At 47.5% G+C, this 26,563-nt stretch overlaps 8 protein-coding genes across 8 annotated transcripts; 3 read left to right on the top strand and 5 right to left on the bottom strand.

Annotated features, from left to right (window-relative positions):
• Positions 1-1,083: 1,083 nt before the first annotated feature.
• Positions 1,084-6,020, top strand: FIESC28_05839 (uncharacterized protein; the record flags this gene model as incomplete). Its single annotated transcript, XM_031159984.1, has 5 exons — positions 1,084-1,490; positions 1,638-1,906; positions 1,958-2,652; positions 2,815-3,184; positions 3,916-6,020. The coding sequence occupies 5 exons, from the start codon at positions 1,084-1,086 to the stop codon at positions 6,018-6,020; spliced, it is 3,846 nt and encodes a 1,281-aa protein (XP_031015986.1).
• A 1,198-nt stretch (positions 6,021-7,218) lies between these two features.
• On the bottom strand, positions 7,219-8,512 carry FIESC28_05838 (uncharacterized protein; the record flags this gene model as incomplete). Its single annotated transcript, XM_031159983.1, has 4 exons — positions 7,219-7,583; positions 7,638-7,768; positions 7,817-8,276; positions 8,329-8,512. 4 exons carry the CDS (start codon positions 8,510-8,512, stop codon positions 7,219-7,221), a joined length of 1,140 nt encoding a protein of 379 aa, XP_031015985.1.
• Positions 8,513-10,945: 2,433 nt separating this feature from the next.
• Positions 10,946-12,323, top strand: FIESC28_05837 (uncharacterized protein; the record flags this gene model as incomplete). Its single annotated transcript, XM_031159982.1, has 2 exons — positions 10,946-11,207; positions 11,392-12,323. The coding sequence occupies 2 exons, from the start codon at positions 10,946-10,948 to the stop codon at positions 12,321-12,323; spliced, it is 1,194 nt and encodes a 397-aa protein (XP_031015984.1).
• A 4,076-nt stretch (positions 12,324-16,399) lies between these two features.
• FIESC28_05836 (uncharacterized protein) lies at positions 16,400-17,917 on the bottom strand (the record flags this gene model as incomplete). Its single annotated transcript, XM_031159981.1, has 1 exon — positions 16,400-17,917. One exon carries the CDS (start codon positions 17,915-17,917, stop codon positions 16,400-16,402), a length of 1,518 nt encoding a protein of 505 aa, XP_031015983.1.
• An 830-nt stretch (positions 17,918-18,747) lies between these two features.
• Positions 18,748-19,305, top strand: FIESC28_05835 (uncharacterized protein; the record flags this gene model as incomplete). The annotated part of the gene is made up of 1 exon (XM_031159980.1): positions 18,748-19,305. The coding sequence occupies one exon, from the start codon at positions 18,748-18,750 to the stop codon at positions 19,303-19,305; it is 558 nt and encodes a 185-aa protein (XP_031015982.1).
• A 63-nt stretch (positions 19,306-19,368) lies between these two features.
• On the bottom strand, positions 19,369-20,763 carry FIESC28_05834 (uncharacterized protein; the record flags this gene model as incomplete). The annotated part of the gene is made up of 9 exons (XM_031159979.1): positions 19,369-19,408; positions 19,463-19,882; positions 19,930-20,067; positions 20,114-20,151; positions 20,199-20,353; positions 20,405-20,446; positions 20,502-20,592; positions 20,640-20,672; positions 20,719-20,763. 9 exons carry the CDS (start codon positions 20,761-20,763, stop codon positions 19,369-19,371), a joined length of 1,002 nt encoding a protein of 333 aa, XP_031015981.1.
• A 490-nt stretch (positions 20,764-21,253) lies between these two features.
• On the bottom strand, positions 21,254-23,052 carry FIESC28_05833 (uncharacterized protein; the record flags this gene model as incomplete). Its single annotated transcript, XM_031159978.1, has 2 exons — positions 21,254-22,749; positions 22,800-23,052. The coding sequence occupies 2 exons, from the start codon at positions 23,050-23,052 to the stop codon at positions 21,254-21,256; spliced, it is 1,749 nt and encodes a 582-aa protein (XP_031015980.1).
• Positions 23,053-24,038: 986 nt separating this feature from the next.
• FIESC28_05832 (uncharacterized protein) lies at positions 24,039-25,349 on the bottom strand (the record flags this gene model as incomplete). The annotated part of the gene is made up of 4 exons (XM_031159977.1): positions 24,039-24,543; positions 24,601-24,974; positions 25,024-25,091; positions 25,142-25,349. 4 exons carry the CDS (start codon positions 25,347-25,349, stop codon positions 24,039-24,041), a joined length of 1,155 nt encoding a protein of 384 aa, XP_031015979.1.
• Between the last annotated feature and the right edge of the window lie 1,214 nt (positions 25,350-26,563).

Here is a 26,563-nt window from a genome sequence, read left to right as displayed (position 1 = left end):
GCACAAATATGAGGAATCGCAGCCCGTGCTGGAGCATTTTCTTGTGTGAAGTCAGTGTACTCTTCATTTCGCCTCGTTCCGCTTCTCTCGGCAATTGAGCTGTCATATGGTTTTGTATTAAAAGACAATTGTTGGTTGTGTGGATGCGTTGAGCATGGATGGGAGAAAAAAAAAGAGGGCTGCCTATTTTCAACCCAGCCATCAACAACAAAGCAACAGGCCGCTGTCACCTGACCCTTAGGCTTGCAGCTATCTTTGAATGGTTATGTGTCAGATTTGGAAGCTACCAGTCCCATTGGATCTCGGCAGGACCGGCAGCCAAGAGTTAGGAGTGGGGAGCTGAATCGTTGGACAACTTGACAACGCACCTTGTCCTGCACCTTGTCCCACACCACATCTCGACAAAATTAATTCTTTCAGTCTAAAGCGGCCCGCCCTCGTGTAGATCCTCTAGCTGCCGGTGGGAGATTTATTGAAGCTAGCTTCGTGAAGCGATAGCGGAAAGGCTTTGCGCTGTAACTATAGAACGAGTACCGTAGAAACTCACGAGATTCAAGAAGCCCTATAGATACTTTCCACTTAATGCTGCAGCTCTAATTGGGCTAAAAGGTATTGAAGACATAATATTACACTAATCTATGCCCCTGATTAAATAAAAATAGCAGCTTCGGACCTGCATGGTGTTTCGAATCTTGTGAATTCCTACAGTACTGGCCTCAAATGCAGCCTGTTGCTTATAAAATATGCATCAAGTATTAGGCTAATAGCGAACAGACGCTAAGCTATTCTTTTCTATGATAGGCACTGCTAACCGAGTATGATGGCAAATGCCAAGCCTCGTCCTTACGTTTTAAAGATGTAGGATAACAACCGGCTGCCCACCAAAAGACAAAACTATTCAACTGCATCGGCTCTGTGAAGCAGTAAGTATTACATCTACACAACAGCAGAATTCGAAGGCAATCATTCTTCATTAACATCGACGTATATTAAGAAATAAACTAACCGATTTGCAGATTTATTCTTGTGAAGAATCTCTACCAACTAGCCACGCTATAGGGACAGGATTCTGGCGATACCAGAATGGAACGTCTCAATTGGTTTACCAAGTTCACCAACATCAACCCTAACCAAGATGCGCGGCAGTGGCAAACAAGCGATCTTTGCAAAGAATGTCAAGACGTTGACTTTGACAAAGTTTTAGTTGCTTCGAAAGGGCCATCAGAACCGAAACATTACTCTGGATTTTTTGAGCTTCGCATCTCTGAGGACATTATGTGCCCTATGTGCAGATTTTACACGAGACTAGTGCCAGCTGAGTATCGGTTGCATGCTACTGAAGTCACCGACATTTCCCTTGAACAACGGGCGAGAGATCCAGGTCATCTATTGATCAATATCATGGCACCATACCCATACATGATGGATTCCCTAAGAAAAGGAAAGATGAAGATCGTGCCTATCAGGAAAGCAGAGTCGGGAGTGTCCCGGTATGTGGATGTCCACAGTCAGTCGATTGACTATGGAGTCATCAAGAGTTGGATCTCTCACTGTGAGACCAGTCACAGCAAACTTTGTCGCGAACCACAATTAGATTCATTCAACGACATGAAATTCAGAATGATTGACTGCCATAGCAGGACTGTCACTGTACATGGGCACGGAGATCGTTACGTCGCGCTCAGCTATGTTTGGGGCCCTGACGAGCAGGGACATGGCTCTGGCGACCCTAAGTCTGTATTGCGAGACTTGAACGGCAAAAGTATACAAATCTCCAACGTCATTCAAGATGCGATGGCTGTTACAATCGGACTTGGTCTCCAGTATCTTTGGGTCGACAAGGTTTGCATCAATCAGGATGATGCCGAAGAAAAGCAACAGCAGCTGCGTGGTATGGATTCCATCTGTAGGTATTCAGACCTTTGACTCTTACACGAATGTGGGCTGAACTTTTCAGACAATAAAGCTTTTCTCACCATCGTGGCTGCTGCCGGAAACCGAGCATCGTATGGTCTTCCTGGCGTGGGTACCCGGTCGCGAGCGATCAGACCAAGAATCAGGTTAAATGGAACGACATGGACAGCATATTGCGATTCTCCCTGGAAGACAGTAAGCAGGTCAAAATGGTCACACCGAGGATGGACATTCCAAGAAAGCTTCTTCTCCCGCAGATTCTTGATGTTCACCGATGAGCAGGTGATATTCGAGTGTGGGGACATGCTCCAAACGGAATCTCGGGTACAAGACTTGGATGCACCCACAATGGAATCCGATATCAACAGCTTGAACATTATAGAGCGATGCGACAGCAAGGTGCATCCACTGTCGCTCATGTTTCTCATACAAAGTTTCACTTACCGAGAACTGACAAAAGAAGAAGACGTTCTCGAGGCCATGGGCGGCCTTTTCAATTTTCACTCACAACTTGAGCCACCGATCGAAACTTTCTGGGGCCTTCCCATTCGTCGGTCTGGTTATGGGATGTCGAACCTGGAATTGGATGCGTATCGCGCGGGCAACTCAAATCTTAAGCATGAAGATATAGCTGGTGCGATTCTTCTAGGCCTTCAGTGGTATCCGTATGGTACTGAACGCCTTGTCACAAGAAGAGAAGGGTTCCCCTCTTGGTCCTGGTCGGGTTGGAAGACTGTAGTAAGTGGGAGGGGTAATCCGTCGTCTTATGACAAAACACCAAGTGGTTTTACTTTTCCAATGCATGTGGTTACAACAAACAATGGACTGGTGGCGGTCAACGAAGCCTTTGCCCGCAGTCTGGCGTCAGGCAGAAGCTATGAAGTGCTGGGATATACCCAGACCCTTCGATTCGACGCTCAAGTATTAGAAGTCCCGTTCGTCAAGTGGAAAGACTACAAGGGGCGCGGCTCATATTCTGAGGAGCTCTCAATTGGATACATGAGAAATTTCATCTCCGGAGACTCTGTGCGCTTTGCTGCTGTAAGGACAATAGGCTCTGAAGTTCTGTCGCTTGTTTCAGATCAGAGTTCTACTTCTAGGGCACTTGTCTGGCCTTTGTTCCTGACATGTAGCACCGCCGACACAGAAGACATCCGGAAGGACCCCGACACCAGGACAATCGAATGTGTGGTCATAGGTGACGAATATGGCCTGCTCGTTCAAACCAGGGATGGCGTGTCGAAGCGAGTTGGTCTTATGCGCTTTGAATGTGAGTTTTTGATAGATGGTCGAATGAGAAGCTATGACTCTCTCGACGAAAGATGGAAGTGGAGTTATAAAGTTAAGAAAGTTGATCTAAGAGACTACTTCCCAGGTAGTGTCAGGACTGTTCATCTAGCATAAGATTATATATACACATCTAATGATTTTATATGATAGAATCGTTAGAGTAAGAGGTTCAGCGTTGTCATGATAATCATATATATATATATATATCTCGTTGACAAGCCCCATAGTTTTGTGTACTGGCCAGTTTATGCGGGCGCATACTCTGTCTTACCTTCGGGCTTACTAGAAGATCATTCTTCCTTCCCAACGCTGTATATTCATCCCTCGAGCGTACGATCAGGAGTGATATCAACCGCCGCCATGGCAGTTGGTCTGCAATGTATGAGAGGCAAGACATGCTTTTTCTTATCATAACAACAAAGCGCAAAAGCCGAGAGAGACATGTTTACCCTATGATATGCAACATGTGGGTCGTTGGGTATCTATGCATACTGCCTAGGTTATAAGACGTTTGCGCTGCTGTTATGAATGGACCGTATTCTTCATCTCCTACCTAAACATTGGTTTGCATACACACATTGGTCATGGCGACGCGTTCTGAGGCTGAATTACCCGAGCAACCAAACAAGCCGAATACCGAATCAAGCCTTCAATCACAACAAAACGGATGCCCTATCGCCAGAGAAATAAGCCATCGGCTCCAGTTACCAGCGGATTATGGAAAGTACCGCCAAGATGATCTTGGCACTCTGTACTTGCCGCGGGACGATTTCTGCCCTGAGTCGGCCTATTGCGTCTTTTGCAGCTTTGTGGCTAGATTGAGACCTGCTGGCATAAAAGGTACATCGCCAGATTCGGTTGACTTTGTCACCGGGGAGGAGACTACGAGTGAAAGATTAAGGGGATGGATTAATACACAACCCACAAGCGAGACACCATCACTGAGCAGCCAGGATACAGGTGGTCTTATCATTCATGTTACTAGCGGAGTGAACGAGTTTCAAACAGTCAACTGGCGCGTGGAAAGAACTTATTACAACCCCCCAAAAGATGGGCCAGACAGAGATATAGTTGGAACTTTTCGCCTCTGGAAGTACCAAGCCCCGGACTGTTACCTCCCCACGCCCACGGTCGACACATTAACGTACATCACCAAGTATGCCAAACAATGGCTACGCCTATGCGACGAGAGTCACGAAGTCTGCAAATCCCTTGCTTCGAATTCCACACCTCCGATCTCTCTGATTGATTGCAATCAACGTTGTCTTGTACATAGTTCCCAAGGAATCCGCTATGTTGCACTCAGTTACGTATGGGGCAAGACCGGGCGCAATTTTAACCTCCCCAAAAGGCGCTACGGTGTCCCATTAGATGGACTTCCACGCACTATTACTGATGCCATAACGGTCACGAAAAGTCTCGGATACGATTATTTATGGGTCGATATGCTATGCATTGATCAACAGAGCGAAGAGGATAAGCTTCGCCAGATAGCTATCATGGACCAGATCTATCGATCAGCGGATCTGACCATTATCGTTGCAGCTGGTAGTGATTGCGGTGACGGCATCCCTGGTGTGAGTGAGAGATGCCGCCCGCCGCGGATGTCAATTAAGATCGGGAACACAGTACTCGTCGAGGACAAAGAGAACGCAGTCACCGAGATACGGTATTCGACTTGGCGATCAAGGGGCTGGACATTCCAGGAAGGCCTGCTGTCAAGGCGTCGACTTGTATTCACAGATACTCAGTTGCTGTTTTCTTGTCTATCAAGTCAGGCGACCGAGCCCGAAGAGGGTCCAGAATTCTCGCACAAGGCGAAGGAGGCCCCAATCTACATGCGTCAGAAGGAAGATCTTTGGGATACCAGCTTCCTCCAAACTGACAGCGTGCCGCGCACCTATCTGATTGAAAACCAATGGTTTCACGGTACGACTGTGATTAAGAACGATCGTTTTCACTCAAGATATGGATTTCCAATCGCTTTCGCAGAGTTGTTGGAAGAGTACTCGAAACTGAACTTCTCGTTTGAGTCGGATATCGTGAATGCTTTCCGGGCTATCGGAAATACGTTCGCTCTGAGATCACCCCCTGTGCTCCATCTCTATGGCCTCCCATTCATATTCGACGCCGAGTCGATCACTGCTAGTTCTATAACTCGCGCTCTCGCATGGTGTCTGGTGAGAGGCGATGAAGAGACTGCGCGAAGGTCAGGCTTTCCGTCGTGGTCCTGGCTGGGATACAGGGGGCCGGTGCGATGGGGTGCGTTTGTTCGGAACGTGCCTCCCGGTCCTATTGACGCGCAATGGTCTGCTAAAACGTTTTCACACGTCCTATCGATAACTACCATTAGTAACAGGAGCTTTGAGCTTTTGCAGCTGTCACAGTGGTGGCAAGAGTGGAGTAGTGCGAGGGCATCCGAAGGTCTGGCACCATCGAGACTAATGCTATCCGGACCTATGATTAAACAGGAACTTTGGCTGGACTCCAAGAGTATGCTAAAACCTGGATGGGGAGACTCAGGACCCCATGTTATTCTCGACAAGGAAGCTTGCCTTTCCAATTTCCAGTACAACATAGGGGGAAATCTTCACATGTCGGCAGATGCATGCCGATGTCTTTTTGACAATCTGAGAAGCGGCAGCTGGAGGGCACTTGTACTCACGCAGAGCTTTCTTTTACTTGTCCAGTCTGTGTCTGTTGATGTCAAGGGTGGGCTGTATAGACGCGTTGCAGGTGTCGAGATTGAGGTTTCTCATACGACGGAGGAGTTTGTAGAGACGTCTACAAACGTTGTGGAAGTAGAGTTAGTATAACCACATCTATAGTATCCTTTAGATATACTATGAACCAAATTCAATCAACATCTTCGCACACCTGCATCGATGACGAGATCAACCGGATCAGACTCGGAACAACAGGAAGATCCGGAACCTCCGTGTACCGAGAGCGCCGGGACGGTAATATCCTTCAAGCATGCTGAAATATTTTGAATTTTTGGGAATCGATAGCTTAGCGCTATTACGGCATTTGCTAAGGTGCCAATTTAGGGCAGAGTAGCCATAAGAAGGACATTGTTCTTGGAGGGTTGAGAGATTAGCTGCCCTACAACACAGCGTGAACTGGGAGCCAGTTGCCAATATTTATGAATAGGGAAGTTGATGAGTTATGATGCTTCAAAAGCTACAGTGGCTCAAAGTTGCTAGATGGCTTAATGAGACACTCTTAAAGTTGAGCCCCGCTAGGTAGAAAATCAACCGCTTGAGGGCTTGAGGTCAATCAAAGAGCCATCTGAGACCCTATCTTGGTTTTCTAAAGTCTTTACTCTTACTTCCCAAAAGTCATAGCTGCTAAGCACCTGAAGGTCTGTTTTAGCTACATACTTTGCAGGACTCGCTCCTCAGAAAAGTTTAAACTAGACACCTGAACCCAATTGTGTCAGTCCTCCATATCATATTAGTCGCTCGCAATTCTTGCTATCTATCGGAATGTAACCTTGGGATCAACCGAAGTGTCTATTAATAGAGTGTGTGGAGTGAATCCGTGCCTGTATGTTTTGTGTGTATAACCAACATGACCGGCAGTTGACAATCTTGGCATACTACCCCACACATACTCTCTCCTTTTTGACCATAGATATCAAGCAGAATAATATGGGAGTTGATAGTGATAAACTCAACGTTGGGTATCAATGTGACTGACCATTTCTCGACAGCGATATTAGCTCACAGCCTCAAATGACGCCACAGTCGGTTCCAGCACCGTAAATAGTTTAACTAGCGATCGTCACTATCGGATCATATTTCTTCTCCCCGGACGTCAGTCCTGCAGTTCGGTAAATTGCCAAGAAGGGACGGTTGATTTGCAGATCGCTATCTCGCCGTTATGCTGTTAGTTGACAACCAACACTCAATATTTGTGGAAATTTTAATAATCACCGGCATTCGCTTTTCGCAAGCTAGGCAACTTAGAGAGTGTGTATTATGCAGGCCATTCAGCCTTAAGATTGCTATTCTAATTTTTGTACGTAACAAAAGTCTCGTTCTTAACAAATATTCCCCGGGAAGGTGGTGACTGGATAGGATAACTGTCCTGGTCCTCTACAGTAGCACGCGACACCACCGTATGGTTGCCTCGTCCATGACTCTCGTAGTCAGATATCGAGCCTCCGTTGTGTTCCATGCGAGTAGCAAGCTCATATGTAGAGCTGGTTTCGTCCTTATGGTCATCCTTGGGTTTTGTCGAGAGACGGATTGATTGGTTCGGGATCGGGCGGGAGTGGCTTTGGCCGAAACTGTTGGCGCTGACGGTGCTGGTGGTCGCGATACCGAGGCGTGAGCCGATTGAGAGGCAGGCGGGTCGAATCGTTGGGAGGCAAGCTAAGTCGGCGTGGTCAGCGATAACAGTATAGACATGGTTGAGAGAGCACTTACTGGAGACAGTAAGCATGTTGATCTCGACGGTTCCCCAGATCACGGTATCGACAAGATCCCATGAAAGATCAACTGAGTCGGCAGCGATATTTGCACCAGCAATAGCGACAACTAGACCGATGACACACACCCTGGATTGAATTAGCTAGCGACAAAACCTGTAGGTCTGTTTATCTTACAGTGTACCAAACAGCAACATTAAAAGAACTCCAAACTTCTGGACCTTGGGCAACTGGAGCCTCTTGATTTGTATCGTAGGCAGAATAATAGCGAGGACATCGATGAGGATGTGAGAAATGATACTGCCAAATACATACTTGGGCGTCTCGACGAGGCAATTGGCCGTTGGTCTCATCTCAAGTTGCCAGAATGCTTCGACGGGTAGACATTGAATCGTGCCGACGATGAGTCGAGCGATGAGCCAAAGGGTCGATAATGTAAGCAACGAGTATACGGCGATCTTGATGTTTGTGATTCGAAACATGCGCCAGTAGAAGAACAAAAGTGAAACTTTGGCAAGGTAAACGACGAAGGTATATGTTTGTTCAATGGCGTAAAGCTGGTGCATCATAGTCGAATTCGTTTTAATGATGTCTCTGTCGATGTCGGTCGCGTGCTTTCCAAGGCCGTTGAGAATCCCTGGGCCAAGATTAGCGTTCGCCCCATGCCTTCTGATAAAGACAAAACCTACATATCGGTGTTTGAACAGCCCAAATAATGGCGCAAACGTAGCAGGCAATTGCAGCGTAGTCATCCCACCATAATCCCACTCTCGTGATCTTGCGGCTCATAAGGCGGAGTCCAATGAAGACGGTCGCGATTACGAACGGAAGCCATTCCGCTACCCAGAGACTGGGCTGTCTGTTGTCCACCATTTCGAGATCTGCAAAGACGATGATCGACAATAGATCTTCAAAAGCCGACCGGCGAAAGACGTTCAACGAATCGACGAGCCGAAGGCCGGCAAGAGAGGTCTGATAGACTGTCGCAACGTCCAAAGTTAAGTAAATAAAAGAGAAGAATAACTTATAACTAAAAGAATGTGGTTGTCATCCACCAGAGGGGAGACTGTTGGTTGATAAATAATTACTAAATACAGAGTAGTATTCTTGATCCATACCTCAAGGTTTTAGCGTGTCTCGACTTTCCAGGGTGCAAGCCACTTTGCTTATCCCCCTTAACCAACGATCTTGGCTACTTCAGTAGTCTCCTGTTAGGCGAAGACGTCTGAACGGTCCTTTGCTGGGAAGCTGACGCGCAGAGGGGACTTGTTCATGCCTGTGTGTAGGATGCAGGGGTTTTAATGTAACGGGGAAGGCGATATCAGACTTAGATCCTGTTTTTAGGGTTATGGAGGTTGCGATTTGAAGGAACGGTGTTGGGTATCATGGGAGGGGTACGGGACTACGGCACACGACTTGAAGATTCACTTTCACCAGTGGCAAATTGCTGCTAAGCATACGGATCTTCAGGTCAAGCTATTGATGAATATATCTAATTAAATGGGAACCGGATCCTTAGTGCGAGATCCGTCGCATTATATTCGCATCCCAGACGGTTGGTAGCATCGACAGCGTATTGGAGCTGAACCATGAGCTTGTGTGTCACCGAAACCATTTGCCGTCTTCCAAATGACTGCTGAGTAATCACATTCAAGTTTAACTGGAATACCTTGCTAGCTGGCTAATTTCTGGTCGAAGAAAGGTGTCTGATGTTAGTGCTCAAGTATCTTGACGTCCGGATAACTGTTATCCAGAACGCTGGGTCCCACATTCTAGCTCCCGATGGAATGCGTAGTCTAGACGGACCGGGCGTCCTGCACCAATCGCAGCTGCCGGGGGCAGTTACACATCAAGATTAGTTCCTGTAGCGCGAACTTTAACCACATATGTTCAATATTTGCAGACGTAGGGGTTTTCCAATCGGACCTTGTTGAGGATAAGGTTCATCAGGAAAGATGACTGTTAAATGACAGTTCGTGTGATCAAAAGTGTTGTTTTACTAAGTACGCATTGCGGGCATCTTTATCACCAGATGTGTCATAAGCAAACCCCGAGTAGGGGTTTTCCAAAAACACGACACTGGGAAAAGAAAACATGAAGATCGCCTCACCAAACTGTTGGCTCCTGTCTGTCCATCTCAAATCAACGGCAAGCTCGCTAACTTAGTTCCCGAGAAGTTGTCTCTTCTCTTCGAGCGTCTGTGCCATTGTATGTGCACGCTCGGATGGCTGAAGAGACTTGAACATCCGATCTTAGACTTACGGATGCGGCCGCCGGTCGATAGTGCAGATTTAATCACGATATGGTCTCGACTAACTGCTAGTGATCTACAGCTAACAGTCTAGGAGGGCCAAGAAAGCTAAGGATTTGTTTGCCGGCACACCGGTCATTTTCTCTGCCCGCCGGAAGGCTTGAAAGTACAGTAATTACGTCTAGACCTCGGTCCCCCCACCTGAACTGTCACGTTGAAGATTGAACAGCCAAGGATATTTTCTTCTGCGTTCAGACGGTGGCTGAACCTAACGTGAGCTGATCACTTTTTGGAAAAGAACCAACAGCCCTATCATGTATTGAACATGAACCAATCTCGTATCCGAGAGTGTAATCCTATGTCTGTGCGAGTCATACGGATGACTCGCTTAGCTAGGGAAACGGGCTTTTAGCCTTACCAGGAAAGCTGTAGACTGTAATGAAACTCATGGCTCTTATCTCAAGATTTATCCCCATTAGCTCGATAACTAATGCAAGCCCGAATGTTATCAGCGAAGATGGCATGTTTTTGATGCTAGAGCCAACAGCCCGATATGCAGCGAATCTCTAGAATTTTTGTCTTTTTGGCTTTATCTGGGACATGACATACGATTCTAACGGGAGACGTACGCTTCGACATGTTCCTAAAGTGTGCCCAATGACTCCTGGGCATGCATAGAACAAAGGAATGTTCTGTCATGTTCAGGGTAGTCTCGTCAGGAACAATGATAGAGCTCGGGATATAGTTGACCCGGAAAAGAGCGACGTTAAACAGAGAACGCATCAGGCGCATTTCTAGGCGATTTTATGGGATGGGATTATCATTTTAGATACTTCAACAAGTAGCCATTGATAAACATGTCGATGTCAATGAAAACATGGTAAAGTCTTGATGGATTCACCGTCAAAAATGATAAGACAGATAACGATATGTGATAAGATAAGATAACGTTGACGAGACCGCTAAGCCGCAAACGGCAATCCGCCCAAAAATCTTCCCGCGATCTTCATTCCTGCCTTATCGCGTCGTGTCTCAATTAAGCCACCCAGCCCATCATGACAACAGTCACCCCCTCCATGCGCATCCACGGCTGGAACATCCACCTCCTGTCCGGTCCCGATGACTTCCACTTCTCGGGTCTCTATCAACATCCTGGTAGTAACCTCATAACATTTCGCGATGTCGTCAATGAGATGCGTCTTTGTTTTGACATACCCTGCACCGAAGATCCATGGGAGAATATCGCGTTTATGCTGGCTGATTCGCCGGATGATATGAAGCGCAAACTTCCTTCTCTAGTAGCGGATGAGGATCTTGGTTTGCTGGTTCCTGGGTTGAAGAGTTTGTCGCCGAAGTGTCCGAGTGTCGTGACGTATCATGTTATCTTGCATAAGCCTTGTGAGATCAATGATGATAAACCGTTGGAGGACCATTTGAAGAGTTGGTCTAGTCATTATATATCATGAGTCTGATTGTGTTTGAGTTACTAACCAGTATGCAGATGAATGCGCTCAGCACATCCCCCGCCCAACGCGTCGTCTAGAACCACGCTACATCCCTCTAGACAGAACCTCACTAGATCCTCGCTACGCAAGATTGCCTTTCCGACGCACAGCCAAACCCCGAAGAGCATCCGAGTCACCAAAACGGCGCAGATCAGACTCGCGTTCCTCGACAGACAATGAGCAAGAAGACATCAAGCACCTCCACGTCCCACCAAAAATGGACATCACACCAGAAAAAGCGAGACAAACGATAGAGACCTTCCGCCATGAGTGTCTCATTCATACTGATAGATGCGCGATATCTGGAAAAGGACAGTCTTGGTGTATCATTCCGTCGATTGGACCTGGTCTGCAAGTTTGCCATATCATACCACAGCAGCACTTCTATCTGTACCCTGATGACCAGCAGCTGAATACACAAGATGGTGATGAGAAGCTTACGCGGGCGTGGGCGAATACATGGTCGAACAAGAACGGTATTCTTCTTATGAACGACATCCGACAACTCTTCGAAGCACGCCTGATCTCAATACATCCCGACACACATAGGATCCGCGCATTCGTACCATACGATTTCATCACAGACTTCAACGGGAAGAAAGCAAGTATTCCGAGGAAAGTGGATAAGTTAGCTTTGAGACATCATTATGAGATGGCTTGTATTGAGAATATGGCTGCGCAGATGCCGAGTGGGATGGGATTTCTGGAGATCAGGGCACCGCTTGGACGGACGATAAGTTTGCCGATTAATACGAACTTGAATGCGAAGGAGGGTGATCCAGCGAAGAGGCTCAGGTTGGATGAGGAGAGTGAGACTGAGAAGACGATTGTGGAGGAAGAGGTGATGGAGTCACAGGAAGAGGAGATTCAGAGATCTTTGTCTGTGGAGTATGACCTGGCAGAGGATTCGGGTGATGATACGTCTTGAATTGAAGATCCAACTTGAGTTGAATTTACCCGGTTGAGAAAGTACATGGAGCTCCAGTAACCGTTGATAACCGTTGAGGAAGGAAACTGAACAAGGTGAGTAATGAAAGTGGAGCTAATAAGGCTCACGAGATAGAATGGCCGAGTGAGACAACACAACACGCCTAAGTCCGAAATCATGTGAGAGATGGAGTAGCTGTTCCACTACTACTTCAGTAACGTGCTGTCAATTTAATTGGACGGAGGGCTCGAGGTGCAGCAGGCCTGAGAGGGGGTTAAAATTGCAGTGTAGTTAGGCTCACGAGTGAGGCACATGAGTTAGACACATGAGTTAGGTACAGGAGTTGGGTACACGGTTCCGACCCACGGAGTCAAAGATTAAGAAAGCATTTGTCTTTATAACCTGTTATGTTCGCGATGACAGGTGTCTGATAGAACCCCAGACTTGACTGCCATGAAGCCCTAAGATCAATTCATCATGGGTGCCTTTTTCTTGCTTTGCTGGATATACTAGAAAGAAGCAATCTTCTTGTGCTTATCTAGCACGACATGCTGAACTCACCGGACATCATTCATTGTCGCACACCTGAGGAGCCATCACGTAGTAGCTGTCCGTGTTGTACGATGGGATTGAGAGAACAGGCGAACCACCTCATTGTTGAGAAGAAGGCATGCAAACCTAGGCCTAAGCCTGTTCTCGTCATGCTTCTGCTACCAGTCTCTTGCCATCTTTGAACTCGAAGAAGAAGCCGAGAACTCACCAAAGAACTCCCCAAAGATATAACGTTTAGCTTTGTAATTCGGTGATTAGTTGTTATCAAGAGGCGGGTTTGATGCCCTTGATGTCGTTTCTGATGTGCGTCGTAGTACTGGCCCTTTGAGCCGAAGTGGTCGCATCTTTTCCCGTCAGGCCTGTGGTGGTACAACAACTCCAGCCCAATTGACTCGCACGCCAGGCGAAGAAGCGCACCGAGCGCATCACCATCGAAGGCCCGGGCTGTGACTTTATGAAGATACCAGAATACTTTCCGAAGCATGAGAGGGATTCGCGCCCTCAACCTTTCAATCGAATCCATCTTCATCTGGAGGCCCAATCGCCTGACACCTGGACGTAGCCGTTCAATTTCGTGGGACTCGAAATTTGCTCCTGACGAAGGCGTGTGTGGATTGGCATGGATCATGCAGCCTGTAAGTGGCAAGGTGGAACGATCTACCTCCGTGATCTAGTTAGATGGGGGTCATGGCGGCTGGACTTTTGGTGTCGGCAGGCTGATTTGCCTGTTGGGTGGAACTGCTGAACGTCGCGTTGTGGGGGAATGATTGGAGAATTCGTGATGTAGCGCGTACGTGAATCCCACTTCGCAATTCTGTCGGACTCAATACCACCACTGTTGACAAAACTGTCTCGTTTTTAATCAGCCCGAGTACCGCGACAGAAGCACGCGGCCAAATTACCCTGGTGGCAGCGGTCGTGGTGATCAGACCACTCCATTGCAGATCTGAACGACAAGACTAACCAGAACAACCAGAAGGCAGAGGCATCCCGATCCTGGATATTCAAGCTAACCGTGATCAATTAGGACTCTTTATCTACACTGGTTCATGAGGCCACCGACTTCCCGGTTTGTGCTCAATCGATATGTTCTTTCATCACAAGACCGCGTGGAACCAACTATGGGATCTATACACGACACAAGAATCATTGATGGTTGGCACCCATAGATCCTACAGACACTCTACCCGACGACTGGTAACAAATCTTTGAGCAAGTTTCACGAGTCCCACACTAGCTGTCGGTTCAGGTTGTCCATGGATATACCACGAATAGTTGTCCAAATAACGAAGCCAGACACACTCGCCAGCTCAAACGAGAACCTGGGTGATCTCATTCCGGCAGCTTAAAGCTAACATTCCTCCAAATAAGTAGCGGAAAGAGATTGCTCACAGACTGATCAAAGCGACAGCCAACCATACCAAAAGATTCAAGATGATGTCGCATCTATCAATGCTCAACTTGAGAACATTACCCTGTCTGTTCACAGTCTGACTATAACTGTCAACACTCTTGCGGCAACTGTCAGTGCACTTGCCGCCGATGTCGTGGCCTTTAAGCAGGCAACTCAGAGCAACTTCATTAATTGTTAGATGACTAAAACCCGAAAACAGGGAGAATGGAGAGTCAAGCCTCTGAAATGCGAATAGCCATATAGCTGAGGTTGATATCTTCAAAAGGCTGTGTTCGTGTTGAGGATACTCATCGCGGTATCCCGGAATGAAGTGCAGAATGCCCCTCAAAAATACTGAGCAGTAGATCAACGAGACGCCCCAGCGGGCCAACATGCAAGCCATCACGCAGCAGTCCGCTGTGCATGAGCCCTGAAGATGGCAAGGCCCAGAGTCCCAAGACCAAGAAGGGTAAGAACACCGGCATCATCAAGCGCGGTTATGGCTGTGCCTCCTGCCCAGCCGTCGCTTGCGATGCCAGCATTTGGAATAGGCCTTCAAGGCCCAGAAATCTCTGCCTTCTGTGCGACGTCAGCGTTGAAGTGGATTTATTCCCGTGAGGTTATACCCAGTCCCACGAGCCCTTGGTTGAAAGCAGGTTATATAGTGCCATAATCGGCACTAGAAGACCTCTTGTAGTCCCATAACTGTGAACGGAGACTACAGCTGCGTCTATACCTAGTCCGACATAAACGCCGGGTTCTCTGCCTTCCACCTCAAGAATGTGCAAATAGACGCCCCAGATATCAGCAAAAAAGAAAGAAAAAAAAGACAATGTTCAGCTTGTGGGAGGGGTTTAAAAAAAAACTTGATTGATGGCGGCTTTTGTTCAGATGGAGCATTAGCGAGGTACGGGTGGAATTCCAGGGGGTGTCTAACGTGCAACCTATCGAAAGTAGCCTTATTTAAGACGGGTTTGCGTATTTGTAAGAGAAACCAGGTAGGCAAGTACTTGCTGTGCAAAGGCTCTGCGAGTTGGGAACAGTTCTTAGCTGATTACCCGCATGGCAACTTACGCTATGTAGCTATCACCCGAACGAGGGAATGGAATGAGTAAACAGAGATAGGTTAACTCTCTAGCCATCTTTCAACCAGACACAATCCTAGAACATGACCAAACATCCTAAACGTATGGCGGCTCACAGCCTTTCCACGACACACTCCTCCCCCAACTTGATTCCTATATATTGACCTATCTCGGCAACCCTAAGTGTCTATAACCTCGCGACAGATTAGGATCATGGGTACATGCTCAGGCTCATCACGCTCTGCGCAGCTGGAATGAGGACTCCATCACTACAGTCTGGCTAGCTTCAATATCAGTACAGTCGTCTTACGTGCCTTCGGCCGAACCCGGCCCTACTAAAGACTAGCCATCAATACCGCTTACGCTTTACACATTACTCCATCAACGACAGGTAAGACAAGCCAGATCCCGGATGCAAGCCAAAATACCAGAAGTGGATCTATTTCCTCTCTAACCATTACCCCGCGCTTGGTTACCGATGACAGCTTCTGATTTCTTTTATGTTCTGAAAGCTCTCCCATTCATCAATTGAAGTAGCGATGATCGATGGACTCTGGTTGTACAGCGCAAACTCGACCACTGCACCACGTCAGGTGATGGCGGTCAATACAGATTGATAGATGAGACTGCAATGGCACTTAGTCTGCTAACTGGCATAATCCTGGGGATCCGACCTTGGTTAGATGTTTAGTTGCATCAATGGTCAGCCCAAACTTCACATTAAGTCTCTGGACCAGAATGATAAGCATGTTTCTCTTCATCTTACCTACATGATGACATGTTTATCGGCGGCGCGACTCCAACGAATGACAATAGAACTTGTTTCTAACAAGTAAGCTTAGTCTCGGGATGTTTCAATGCCGACAGTAGTGTGTCTCAGAAATAAGCGGCATCTTCACCGGATGTCATTTGATCCGAACGTCGGGTTCATTCATGATTGGTCACTTTCAACGTCACCTGCATTAGCACTCGTACATCAAATTCGTGTCTTTATTGATCTTCAGTGATCTACGTCCCCAGCACAATCTAGACCGTCAATTTCTTAGCTAGATCTTGAAGTATCCATTCCAAAGCTTGGCTAGCTTTCCTTCGGGATCGTACTTGGCCATGACGCTTCGCAATTTCTGCTCGTTCTTCTCTCCGTAGTGCTTCTGGACCTGTTGGCCCTTGCCAGCGTAGTTCATGTAGATAAATCCGTTGTCCAAAGCACGGTCCTTGGCCATCCACTCAACCGTGTTGATAAAGTCTCGTGAAGTCTCCTCCACATGATCATCCAGCGCGGGGTCTTCCCACGAGGTAGAAATCTGGATAAGCATCAATGGTCCGTCCTTGGGGTCGAGACCAAGAGCATTTCCGCCGTTCTTCTGCATCGCTTCGAGGATGTTGACGGAGAGAGGCTGGAATACGAGGTAGGGCGTCACTTTGCCGAGTTCGAAAAGCTTAGCGTTGCGATCGGCGAATCGGGAGACGATGTCGGTGAGGAAGTCGGATGAGTTGGCGGAGATGGTAACGTCCCACCATGTTTGGCGGGAACCCGAGGGGACATCAATGGCTTTGGAGAGTGTTGAGATGTTGGCGACCATTGTGGTGTTCGATAGGGTACCTGGGATAGCTGACAGGTTGGAGAAAACGGGCGGCACGCTGTCGGCTGGTTTAGGGACCTTGGAATGGTAAAGACTCGTAAGAACGATGTAGCCACCCAAGTCAGGTTGGTAGGTCATGACAAAGTAGCTGTGCGCATCAGGATCCTCAGACAGTCCCTTCACAGTCATTTTCTGGAACTCTGGGACGATGGTAGTGTTCATCGCGCCAGGGTGAATGAGCGAAGTAGACCACAAATCACCCTGCTCAAAAGAAGCCAAGTCAAAGCGCGTAACGATACCAAAGTTGGAACCACCACCACCTCGAAGAGCCCAATAAAGATCACTGTTCTCGGTAGCCGATGCGTTGACAATATCGCCTGAAGCGACGACGACTTCGTAGTTACGCACGTTATCGCAAGCCCAACCCTTGGAGCCAGAGAAGTACGAAATTCCTCCGCCGAGAATAAGGCCGCCGACACCAACGCTTGCGACACGTCCTCCCACAACGGCGAGGTTCATGGGGTCGAGAACTTCGGAGACGTTGATCCAGCGATTTCCAGGTCCGACGGAAACAGTCTTGCGATCCTTTGAGACGGTGATGTCATCGAGATACTTCAAGTCGATAGTGACTCCATCGTCGACGTTTGAACCACCTGCAAAAGCAGTGTGGCCGCCACTCTTGACAGTGAAAGGCGCGTCGAGAGAAGTGAGAAGTTCCATGATCTTGGAAACATCCTTGCTCGAGCGAGGAGTGACGAAGCAAGACGGGTGAACTTCAGCTTGACGATCAGACCAGTAGACATTCGAAAGGTTGTAAGATCGTGAATCGGGGTACGCGACGTCGCGGGGAAATTTCTCTGCGAGAGCAGCGCACTGGGGAGAGTCAGCTATGCCTCGAAAAACAGGGAGGAGAGAGTCTACCGCATCGGTGGCGGTTGATAGACCAGCAAGAGCTGGAGTGATAAGCTGTGAGAGCCTCATTTTGAAAGCCAGATTCTGATAATGAGATGAATGTGTAAAGACAAAAGTGTGAAGATGTATTTTAGGTTGTTGTGAAGAGGGGTAGTAAAACGAAACCGTTGCGGGCGTTGAGTATGAGAAACCTAAAATTTCGGCAGTGATTCAGTGGCATTAAATATCACCGGAAACACGATTCCCGAGCGAACACTGCCAGGAACAGCGCCAGGAACGCTCCATTGACCTAAGTACCTAGTGCTTCGTTTCAATTGGCCGTGCATTATATACTGCCGTTTGTTCTAAGCTCATCTCGTGTGCAGGGAAACATGGTGCTTATCTTAGCGTTTGTTCAAAAATGGGATCTGCGAGCTTGTGCAACTAACAATCTAGTGCTTGGTCCAATTGGTGGCAATCCATGTTCAAGCGATTGAACCTGTTTGTTCTAACTTGTTTCAAAGTAGTAAGGAAACATCGCGTCGTCTTGGAAATGATATCTGAGGGTCCGGATCTGACGCAGCCTTCCAAGATCCTTGGAATTGGATCCTACATGGTGGGTAACCAATCGTATCGTCGGATCTTGATGCTACATTGCGGCGCAGAGCAGAAAAGCCCGGGTCGGGATGAGCCAAGATGGATACCAGTATCTATGGACCTCTCCAGTATCTAGGCGCAAGATTGAGATACACCTCATCATTTTACCTTGAATTGACCGATGATATCTCGGTTCTTTCCGTGCTCGGATCCGAGCACTTTCGGGCCATGCTGATCAAACGTCATTTACCCACTGAAACAAACACAAACAGCATCATCAAACAAACCTTGTAAATCTGTATCACACAAACACCAACCCAATCATGGCTGAGGACAACCAGAACATACTCTTTGAGAAAGGCTTGCATTACGCGCTCGATAATGCGCCGATAATAGCGTTCCCAGCAAACGGTACAACAGCAAGCGTCGCGCAGCAAATATGTGACGAAGCGACCGAGAGCTACGCCAGAAAAATCCTCAATTGGCCAAACGGGCGACTTGGAAAACCGAATATCTTCGAAATTTATACCGGCGATGAGAAACACGAGGGTCTGGATGACTGTATTGAATTTTTCGTCAATCTTCTTCGAAAGACACTGGACTCAGCACCGGAACCGTCAGCGCAGAATCCAGCGGAGGAATTGCCGATGTATCCTCACGCGTTCGTTAGTGTGGATGGGCGCAAAGATGGGTTTGTTACTGTGGTGGTTGCGTGTGAGATTGAACACGGGTGGAAAATTGAACATTGTTTAGTACCTGTGGATGTTGAGCTTGGAACAACACTTGAGAGTTTGAGATTCGGCGATATCACGGAGGAAGAAGTTATTGATCAGTTTGGAGATAAGAAGAGGGCTCAAGATGGGGAAGACCATATTCAATAAGGTTGTTTAGAGAGAGGTATGAATCCCATCAAGACTACTTGACTAAAAGATCTAGCATCCAGGCTATTCTGAGCTCTCCGGCTTCCTTCCATAGATAGAGCATCTAAAATAAGTTAGCAAACCCAACCCAATCATTTTTACGAAAGCTAAAACTCACATAGGATTATACGCATGGACCTGAGGACTATTCAAATCCTTCCTCACATCAACAAGAAACATTTCCACCTCCTCCCTACTCCACCCATGCGCCTTCGTAAACGGAGCCAGCGTCAAACTCTCAATAGCCCCCATAGCGTTTGCATTATTCCAATGCCCCAGCTCCTTATACTTCTTATCTCTAGGCCAAGCATTCGTCGGCCACTTGTACCTCGTATCCACTACATCAACGAAACCTACTTCTTCCATGATGGCTTTGATGCGGTCGAATTCAATGGCTGTGCTGCCGAGTTTTATGAAGGCGGCGCTGAGGAGCTTGAACCATTTTGTCAGGGCGTGGGTATCATTCAGGGTTCCGTCGTCGGAGAGGATAGCGCCGTTTATTTCTTGGATCTCGATGAAGCCGCCAGGGGAGAGTGCCCTAATCATGTTAGATGGAGAGGGAGGGGTTGAGGGTTTGGTGGTTACTTGAAGATCTTGCGGATGTAATCTTCCCAGTCCTTGATGCTAAAGGCCATGATTCGGCTGTGGATATAATCGAATGAGTCGGCGTAGTTCCACTCTTCGTCAATGTCGTCGATGATAAAGCGGACATTTAGTGGGACACTTGCAGGCGTTAGTGAGTCGCATATACCAGAACCAGTCTACTCACAAGTCCGGCTGGATCGGAGACAGGTCAATACCAATAACCTAAGATATCAGTATACGTCCCAGCTCAAAGCATCGATGGAGTCTACCTCGGCTTCGGGATGCTCATCAGCAAAGTCAATAGCCCAAATTCCCGTTCCAGTCCCAAGATCAAGAACACGTTTGACCTTTGAGTCGGGTTTATTCGGAGGTGCTAGACCGAGCTTATGATCCAACGTCAACAAAAACAGGTGATGCTGGAGATCTAAACAGATATCAATAAAGCCTCTCATAATAAGGCGGGGTTGAGTCATACCCAGTCGTTCATTCTCAATGTCATCATTGGGAAGATGATATTCTGCAATCAAGATTTAGCATCACTAGAACCAAGCATGGTGGTGGAAGACGCATACTTCCTTCCTTGTATCGATGGTATGTTCTTCCATTCTCATGCCGATAGCTCAAGATTGAACTTGAGATACTTTGCGTTGACGACGCAACATCCTATCAACGTCAGTCCATCATCATATCTCATTTCTCTTTGAACGTACACTTCCACGTGAGGAGTCATTATCATCGATAACCTAGACACTATGAGCATTCGCTTCGACTTCTCCAAGCACCACTTACCTCCTCGTCAGGGTGTATAACAGGATTTGCGTCTACAGTAGCCATTGTAATAGTCAAGTTGTGTTCAGGAATCGTGTATGAGAGATAAAAAGAACACAGTGGTTTGAACAGCAGATTGTTACATTGTTATAGTCACGTCATGAAACATGCTTGTTTAGCGAACCAACAAGATGTGTTCGTCCGTTGGAAGGAACCAACATGCATATACAAATCCCAAATCGGTCATATTTCCGATGCTTCTGTGGGGCATGATCGTATTGATGGCCCTTATTCGTGGCTTGTCTATACAAGTGTTGTCCATCGAGCCACAGTATCATCTTGGGTTGTTCCGAGCGATGTAACAGTTTGCTTTGGAGCAAGAACATGTTGACTCCAAGAAGAGTTCCCGGCTGCAATCATTAACGGCCCGCCTTCCGGACGAGGTTCATCGCGGGGAAGCATTCCGAGACTGCAACTCTGGCGTCTTGGCACAGTACTCTATAATAAAACAAATAACATTCATGAAACTAGTTTCGTACTCGCTATGTCGTGCCCTCTATCGCCTCGCTCCCATATCAATGCTCCTTCTCCTAATCTTCTCCGCCGTGCCATACACACTGCCAATCAACTCCTTCTTATTAATCTTGCCCATCGCATTCCTCGGCAGACTATCAACAATCATCAAATCCTGAGGAATTTTATACGCTGTGATTCTAGGCTTCAACGCAGCTCGCAACTGCGGCAGTGTCATCTCCTCCCCATTCAGCACAACGACAGCTGCTACCTTTTGTCCCCATGATTCAGAAGGTAAGCCAACGACGGCGCACTCGTCGATCTGGGGAAGGGATAGAATTTCACGCTCGACTTCGAGGGCTGAGACCTTCTCTCCACCTGTCTTGATGATGTCGGCGCTGCGACGGCCTTGGATGAAATATGCTGGTCCTTGTGCCCACGTGCCGGATTCGCCTTTTCCTGAACCTGGGACAGTGCGACGGATGGCGATGTCGCCGGTCTTGAACCAGCCGTCTTCTGTGAATTCTTTGGCTGTGGCTTCCGGGTTGCGCCAGTAGCCGGTGAAGATTGTAGGGCCTCTCAATTGAATCTCTCCAATACGCTCCTTTCCAGCAGCGTCGACCTCTTCGCCGGGCTGAACGACATTCTGGACGCCAGTCTCGTCGTCGGTTTCCATGAGACGGGCCTCTACTGATGGAAGAGGCCAGCCAACGGAACCGTCTACGCGATCAATGTCTGCGAGACCGCAAGATAGCGCCATCCCAACTTCTGTCATTCCATAGCGTTCGAGAAGGATGTTTCCGTCGGAGAGGTTAATCCAGCCATCACGGATGGGCTTGGGCAGAGCAGCTGAGCCGGAGAAGTTGAGTCGTAGGTTCCGTGGTGAGATAGCTTCCTTTCCAGCTTTTTGCATCTCGGGAGATAGTGACTCGTAATGCTTGAGTAATCTTGCCCAGATCGTTGGAACAGCTGTGAAGAAGGAAATCGGAGCCTGGACCTTCTCATTTTCTTGCTGGAAAGGTGCTGCCAATCTCGTCCAAACCTTGTCGACGTTGAATGGAAACATGAACTCAACACTACTTCCAGCCAGAAGTGGTGTAAGCAGCGCATTCACCGTGCCGTGGATGTGGTGAAGAGGCAAAACGTGCAAAAGTCGGTCACTCGGCGAATACCTCCATGCTTCAAGCAGACTCGATGCTTGCGCTGTGAGATTGGCTTGTGTGAGTACGACACCCTTTGGTCGGGCCGTCGTTCCAGAGGTGAAGAGCATCATGCCGCCCTGCTGGGAATCTGAAAGCTCTCCAAGTTCGATTTGCTTTTCGCCAGCGGACGAATGGCCTGTTCCGTCCAGTTGGTAGAAGATCGGTGTGCTCGCGAGATCTTTGCTGATGACTTCTTCTGCTTTGCTGGTGTATTTGGCTGATGAGATTAGGACTAGAGCTTCACTGTTGTCGAGAATGTAGCGCAGCTCTGGAGCAGGGAACGCTGGGGCCAGTGGTAAGGCGATGGCGTTGGAAGCGAGGATAGCCAAAAGTGTCACTATCGCCAAGTTAGTCGCATTCAGCATTATCATGAGTGCTATTACATACCGACATATTCATATCCACTCTCTACCATGAACGCAATTCTCTCACCAGAGATATCTGTCTTGCCAGCCTTGCATAATAGCTCATCCTTAGCATGAGCGATGCTATTCAACAAAGTCCCATAAGAGAAACTTGCGCCAGAATCATTCTCCAGAATTGCGAGTGAGGATGCATCATGTTTCTGGATTGCCTCAAGGAAAGAGGAGCGCTGGAGAGTGGTCGCGAGGTCGCGTGAGGGGAATGATAGGAACGGCATTGTGTCGACTATCTCAGATCATCGGAGTCTCTTCTAACGTCAAACAGAAAACACTATAAATATTATAGAATGGGCAAGATTTGATGATATAGAAAAGATTTCACAGGGGTACCTTATGAAGGTGATTGAGATCACTCGGCATCAGATTTACTACCGAGTACGGAGAATGGGGCAAATTGCGGGGACTTCGGGGACTTAGGGGAGCCTTCGGGGGCGGTTCACAGAAGGGAACTGCCGATCAGGCTATTAATGTGATAAATTTGTTGGGGAGTTGGTACTCAACAAAGAGCGATTCTAAGACACATCTTTTTCATTCCGGATTTCCCTGATGCTATGGTCTGTGATTGTTATCTTCCAATGTTGTCTTGCCGAGGTCATTGGAGATAGCTGGATCTTTATCTTATCTAGCAGTGTTATCTTATCTGCTTATCGGGGATCTAATCCACCGCCTTGCACTCAATTGGTACAGTATCCTCTGGGTGTGATCCTGGCAGCCTGGCAAGAGGCAGTTTTATCGTCTGATTTCCTGACCATGATTAAATACCTTTAGCTATAATCTTATCTACGAACAACAATTTACGAGAAACTGCGTGCCTTGAGTTTGTGAGGCCAATCTTGATGAAGCGGAATAACAATTATTCCACCCTCACGGACCTCGTGTAAGAGGCGTACAACGATAGCACATCCAAGATGGGTAAATATAGAGATGGACTATTTCTGTGGTGGCTTTCAAATTCGATTATATCATCGTTCATTATTGAAATCAAGCCAACGCCATACAACTCCGATCCTACTAGGTATTGGTAACGATTGACTCTGTTGCATTGGACGGAACATCACCGCAAAACAAAGATCCAACATTGTCTACGGCTTAGGCTACTAGAATGAAGTAGCCTCAGTGTTAATTTAAGCTAGCACAAAGTAGCCGAATAATGTCGTCTCTTATGTGCTCTCATGTGTCATTAATTAATTAAAGCTAAATACAACTAGAATGATGTCCTACTCTGGCTTGGACCACCATCATTCCAAGATTCCCTCTCTTGTGTGATAACAGTCTTAGCAGTTATACCTCCCCCCTCACCACCAACAAGAGTCTCCTCATCACCCGACCCATCACACTCAGCCCTTATACTCACACTAATCCCGGATCGGTGTGTGCTTATTGGGGCTCCGTCCCCTTTGAGTGTGGTGGTATCATCAGTGACGTGTGTGTTGCGACCTCCAGTCTTTTTCGTTGAGCGACTTCTCAGTGCTAAGCTCTTGGGTGATTCACCATAGCTTTGAGCGTTGCTTCGACCGTATGAAGCTGCGAAGATCTTGGGCATGAGTTTGGAGAACAACGGTTTGAGAGTGGGTAGACACGCTGTGATGATGGCGATTGTTACTTCGAGGAACGACCAAATGGCGGCATCGACGTTATCCCAATTAGGGTCTTTCGTTTCTGCGGCCATCTTGAGTGTATGTATTCGGTATATCGAGACGACACAAGCGCTATAACAATTAGTTATATCCTCATAAGAGAGAGGATAAGAGAAAAGTGAATCTTACAAGAAACCAAGACTGAAGATCGCAAAAAGCATGATCTTTTGTTTTCGAGGCAAATTGAGACTCTTGATCACCGGAAGCGGCATACAAAAGACCACAAGATCAGTAACTAGGTTAAACCCAGCCATCATGTACCATATCGCCAAAGAATCGAGACATCGGCCGGGTAGATCGGGAGTCCAGAATTTGGAGACGGGGACACAGATAAAGATGTTAATAAAAGCGATGATGATTGTCCAGCAGATCATTAAGATTGTTCCGTAGAAGGTGATGATCTGTATCATTCGTACGGCGAAGACGCGTCGGTATTGTAAGAGGATGCCGATTTTGATGATGCACATTGCTATGTTGTAGATGACGACCGATGCGTAAAAGGCCTGACATGTCAGTTGGTGTATCGACCTGGGGGGTCATGGCGGGACAAACCTTGGTATACGGCACACGCGCACTCTTAGGCTGTTCATCCGTGTGATAACCCAATCCATATTTATTTTCTATCCAACACATCAGCAATTGACTCCAGAGCCATAGACAGGTCACCTACCATAAGCAATAGCTACAGCAGCCCCCAAAGCGAGCACAAGCGCCAACGCCGCACACGCATCGTCATAACTGAATGATCGTAATATTCTGGCTCGTACATAACTTCGTAAAGCGACCGACACAACTGAGATAATTGAAAAGGTGAAGAGTATAGCTTGGATTTCGGCAGAGCGCGACTCGCTGGGCATGCTGCCTACTTGTTCATCCATTGTCGTGTGTTTGTTGATTCAAACAAGAACCATGACTGAAAGGAAACTTCGCTAATTTAAAGAGAAAACAGAAGAAACATTAATTGAGAGAGGCTATATGCCGAAGGGAAGACAACTGTATTATACACAAGTCTGACGTGATATGCAAGGAACAACCCAGCCCGATGCAACATCGGCAAGCTCCAAAGTTTCGCCAATATCCCATTGCAGATCAATTAGACTTCACACTTGAAGCCGATCTGTAAAATTGCGCGTCACATCCTGTAACAGTAACCCCTGCCTTAACCCAATCAGTCAACTGCCGCTGCCCATTTGCGGGCGAGGGATGTCTGTGCTCGACAGCTGAATTCTGGGGGAAAACTTCCGAAGTCTCCGACGAGGAGTTGTGTTTCATTTTAAGTGATTTTCTCGCAAGACTAGCTGTTTATTTGCTTTTCTCTTAGCGGTTATGGAGGGGAATAAGGTTGAGCTTGGATCGTTTAGTATACCGTTGGGCCTCATCAGGTTTACCTGACGCCATAATTGGACGATGTTGACATTCGGAAGCTATGGTCATATTCCGAGGCTGTTAACGGAGGTGCACATACTTTCCAAAGGACCTTTGATAGCGCAGGTAAACTATTACGATCAGCAGCCAATCAATGTAACTTCAGGTAACGCAGACGATGTAAATCACATATCACGGCCCAATACGGTTTCAGGCTGATGATCTCTGTTACACGGCGCCTCGTTTCTGCCATGTGCAGTCGTGACTCGTTCATACGCGTTTTGAGGTTGCTTGTGTAACTGTTCAAGTGTAGCAGAATACTCTTGGCTGTGTTTTATGAACGGCGGGATCTGAAACTTCCTTGGTGTCAGCAAATACGATACCCGACAAAGGGAATAATTTTCTCCACTATATAAGCATTGAAACTTGACGTGATTCAGAGTTTATTCTTTTTTTCTTCTGGTGAGGATTGTGAGGCGATTGATTGCTTTTTCAGCTGGAGCACATGGTTACATGGGTACAGGATCCGAGGTTTGTCGCGTATTTCGCTGGAGAGACCGGATAAGTTCCCATTCGTCAACTGATCCCTGAGAGGGGTTCTTTGAATCGAGAGGCACGGCCACAGTGGCTTCCCTGTGGCACTTATCGATAGTCCTATCTTATCAAATAGCTCATCACGAGCTTATCAGATAAGCCAGTGTCCTCCTACCCTGCATCAAACCGCATT

This window comes from Fusarium coffeatum (genome assembly GCF_003316985.1).
Source record: "Fusarium coffeatum strain FIESC_28 chromosome Unknown BRIP53273_contig_125, whole genome shotgun sequence".
Classification (NCBI taxonomy): domain Eukaryota; kingdom Fungi; phylum Ascomycota; class Sordariomycetes; order Hypocreales; family Nectriaceae; genus Fusarium; species Fusarium coffeatum.
The sequence above is the reverse complement of the archived record's forward strand: the minus strand, read 5'-3'. Positions and strand labels throughout refer to the sequence as shown.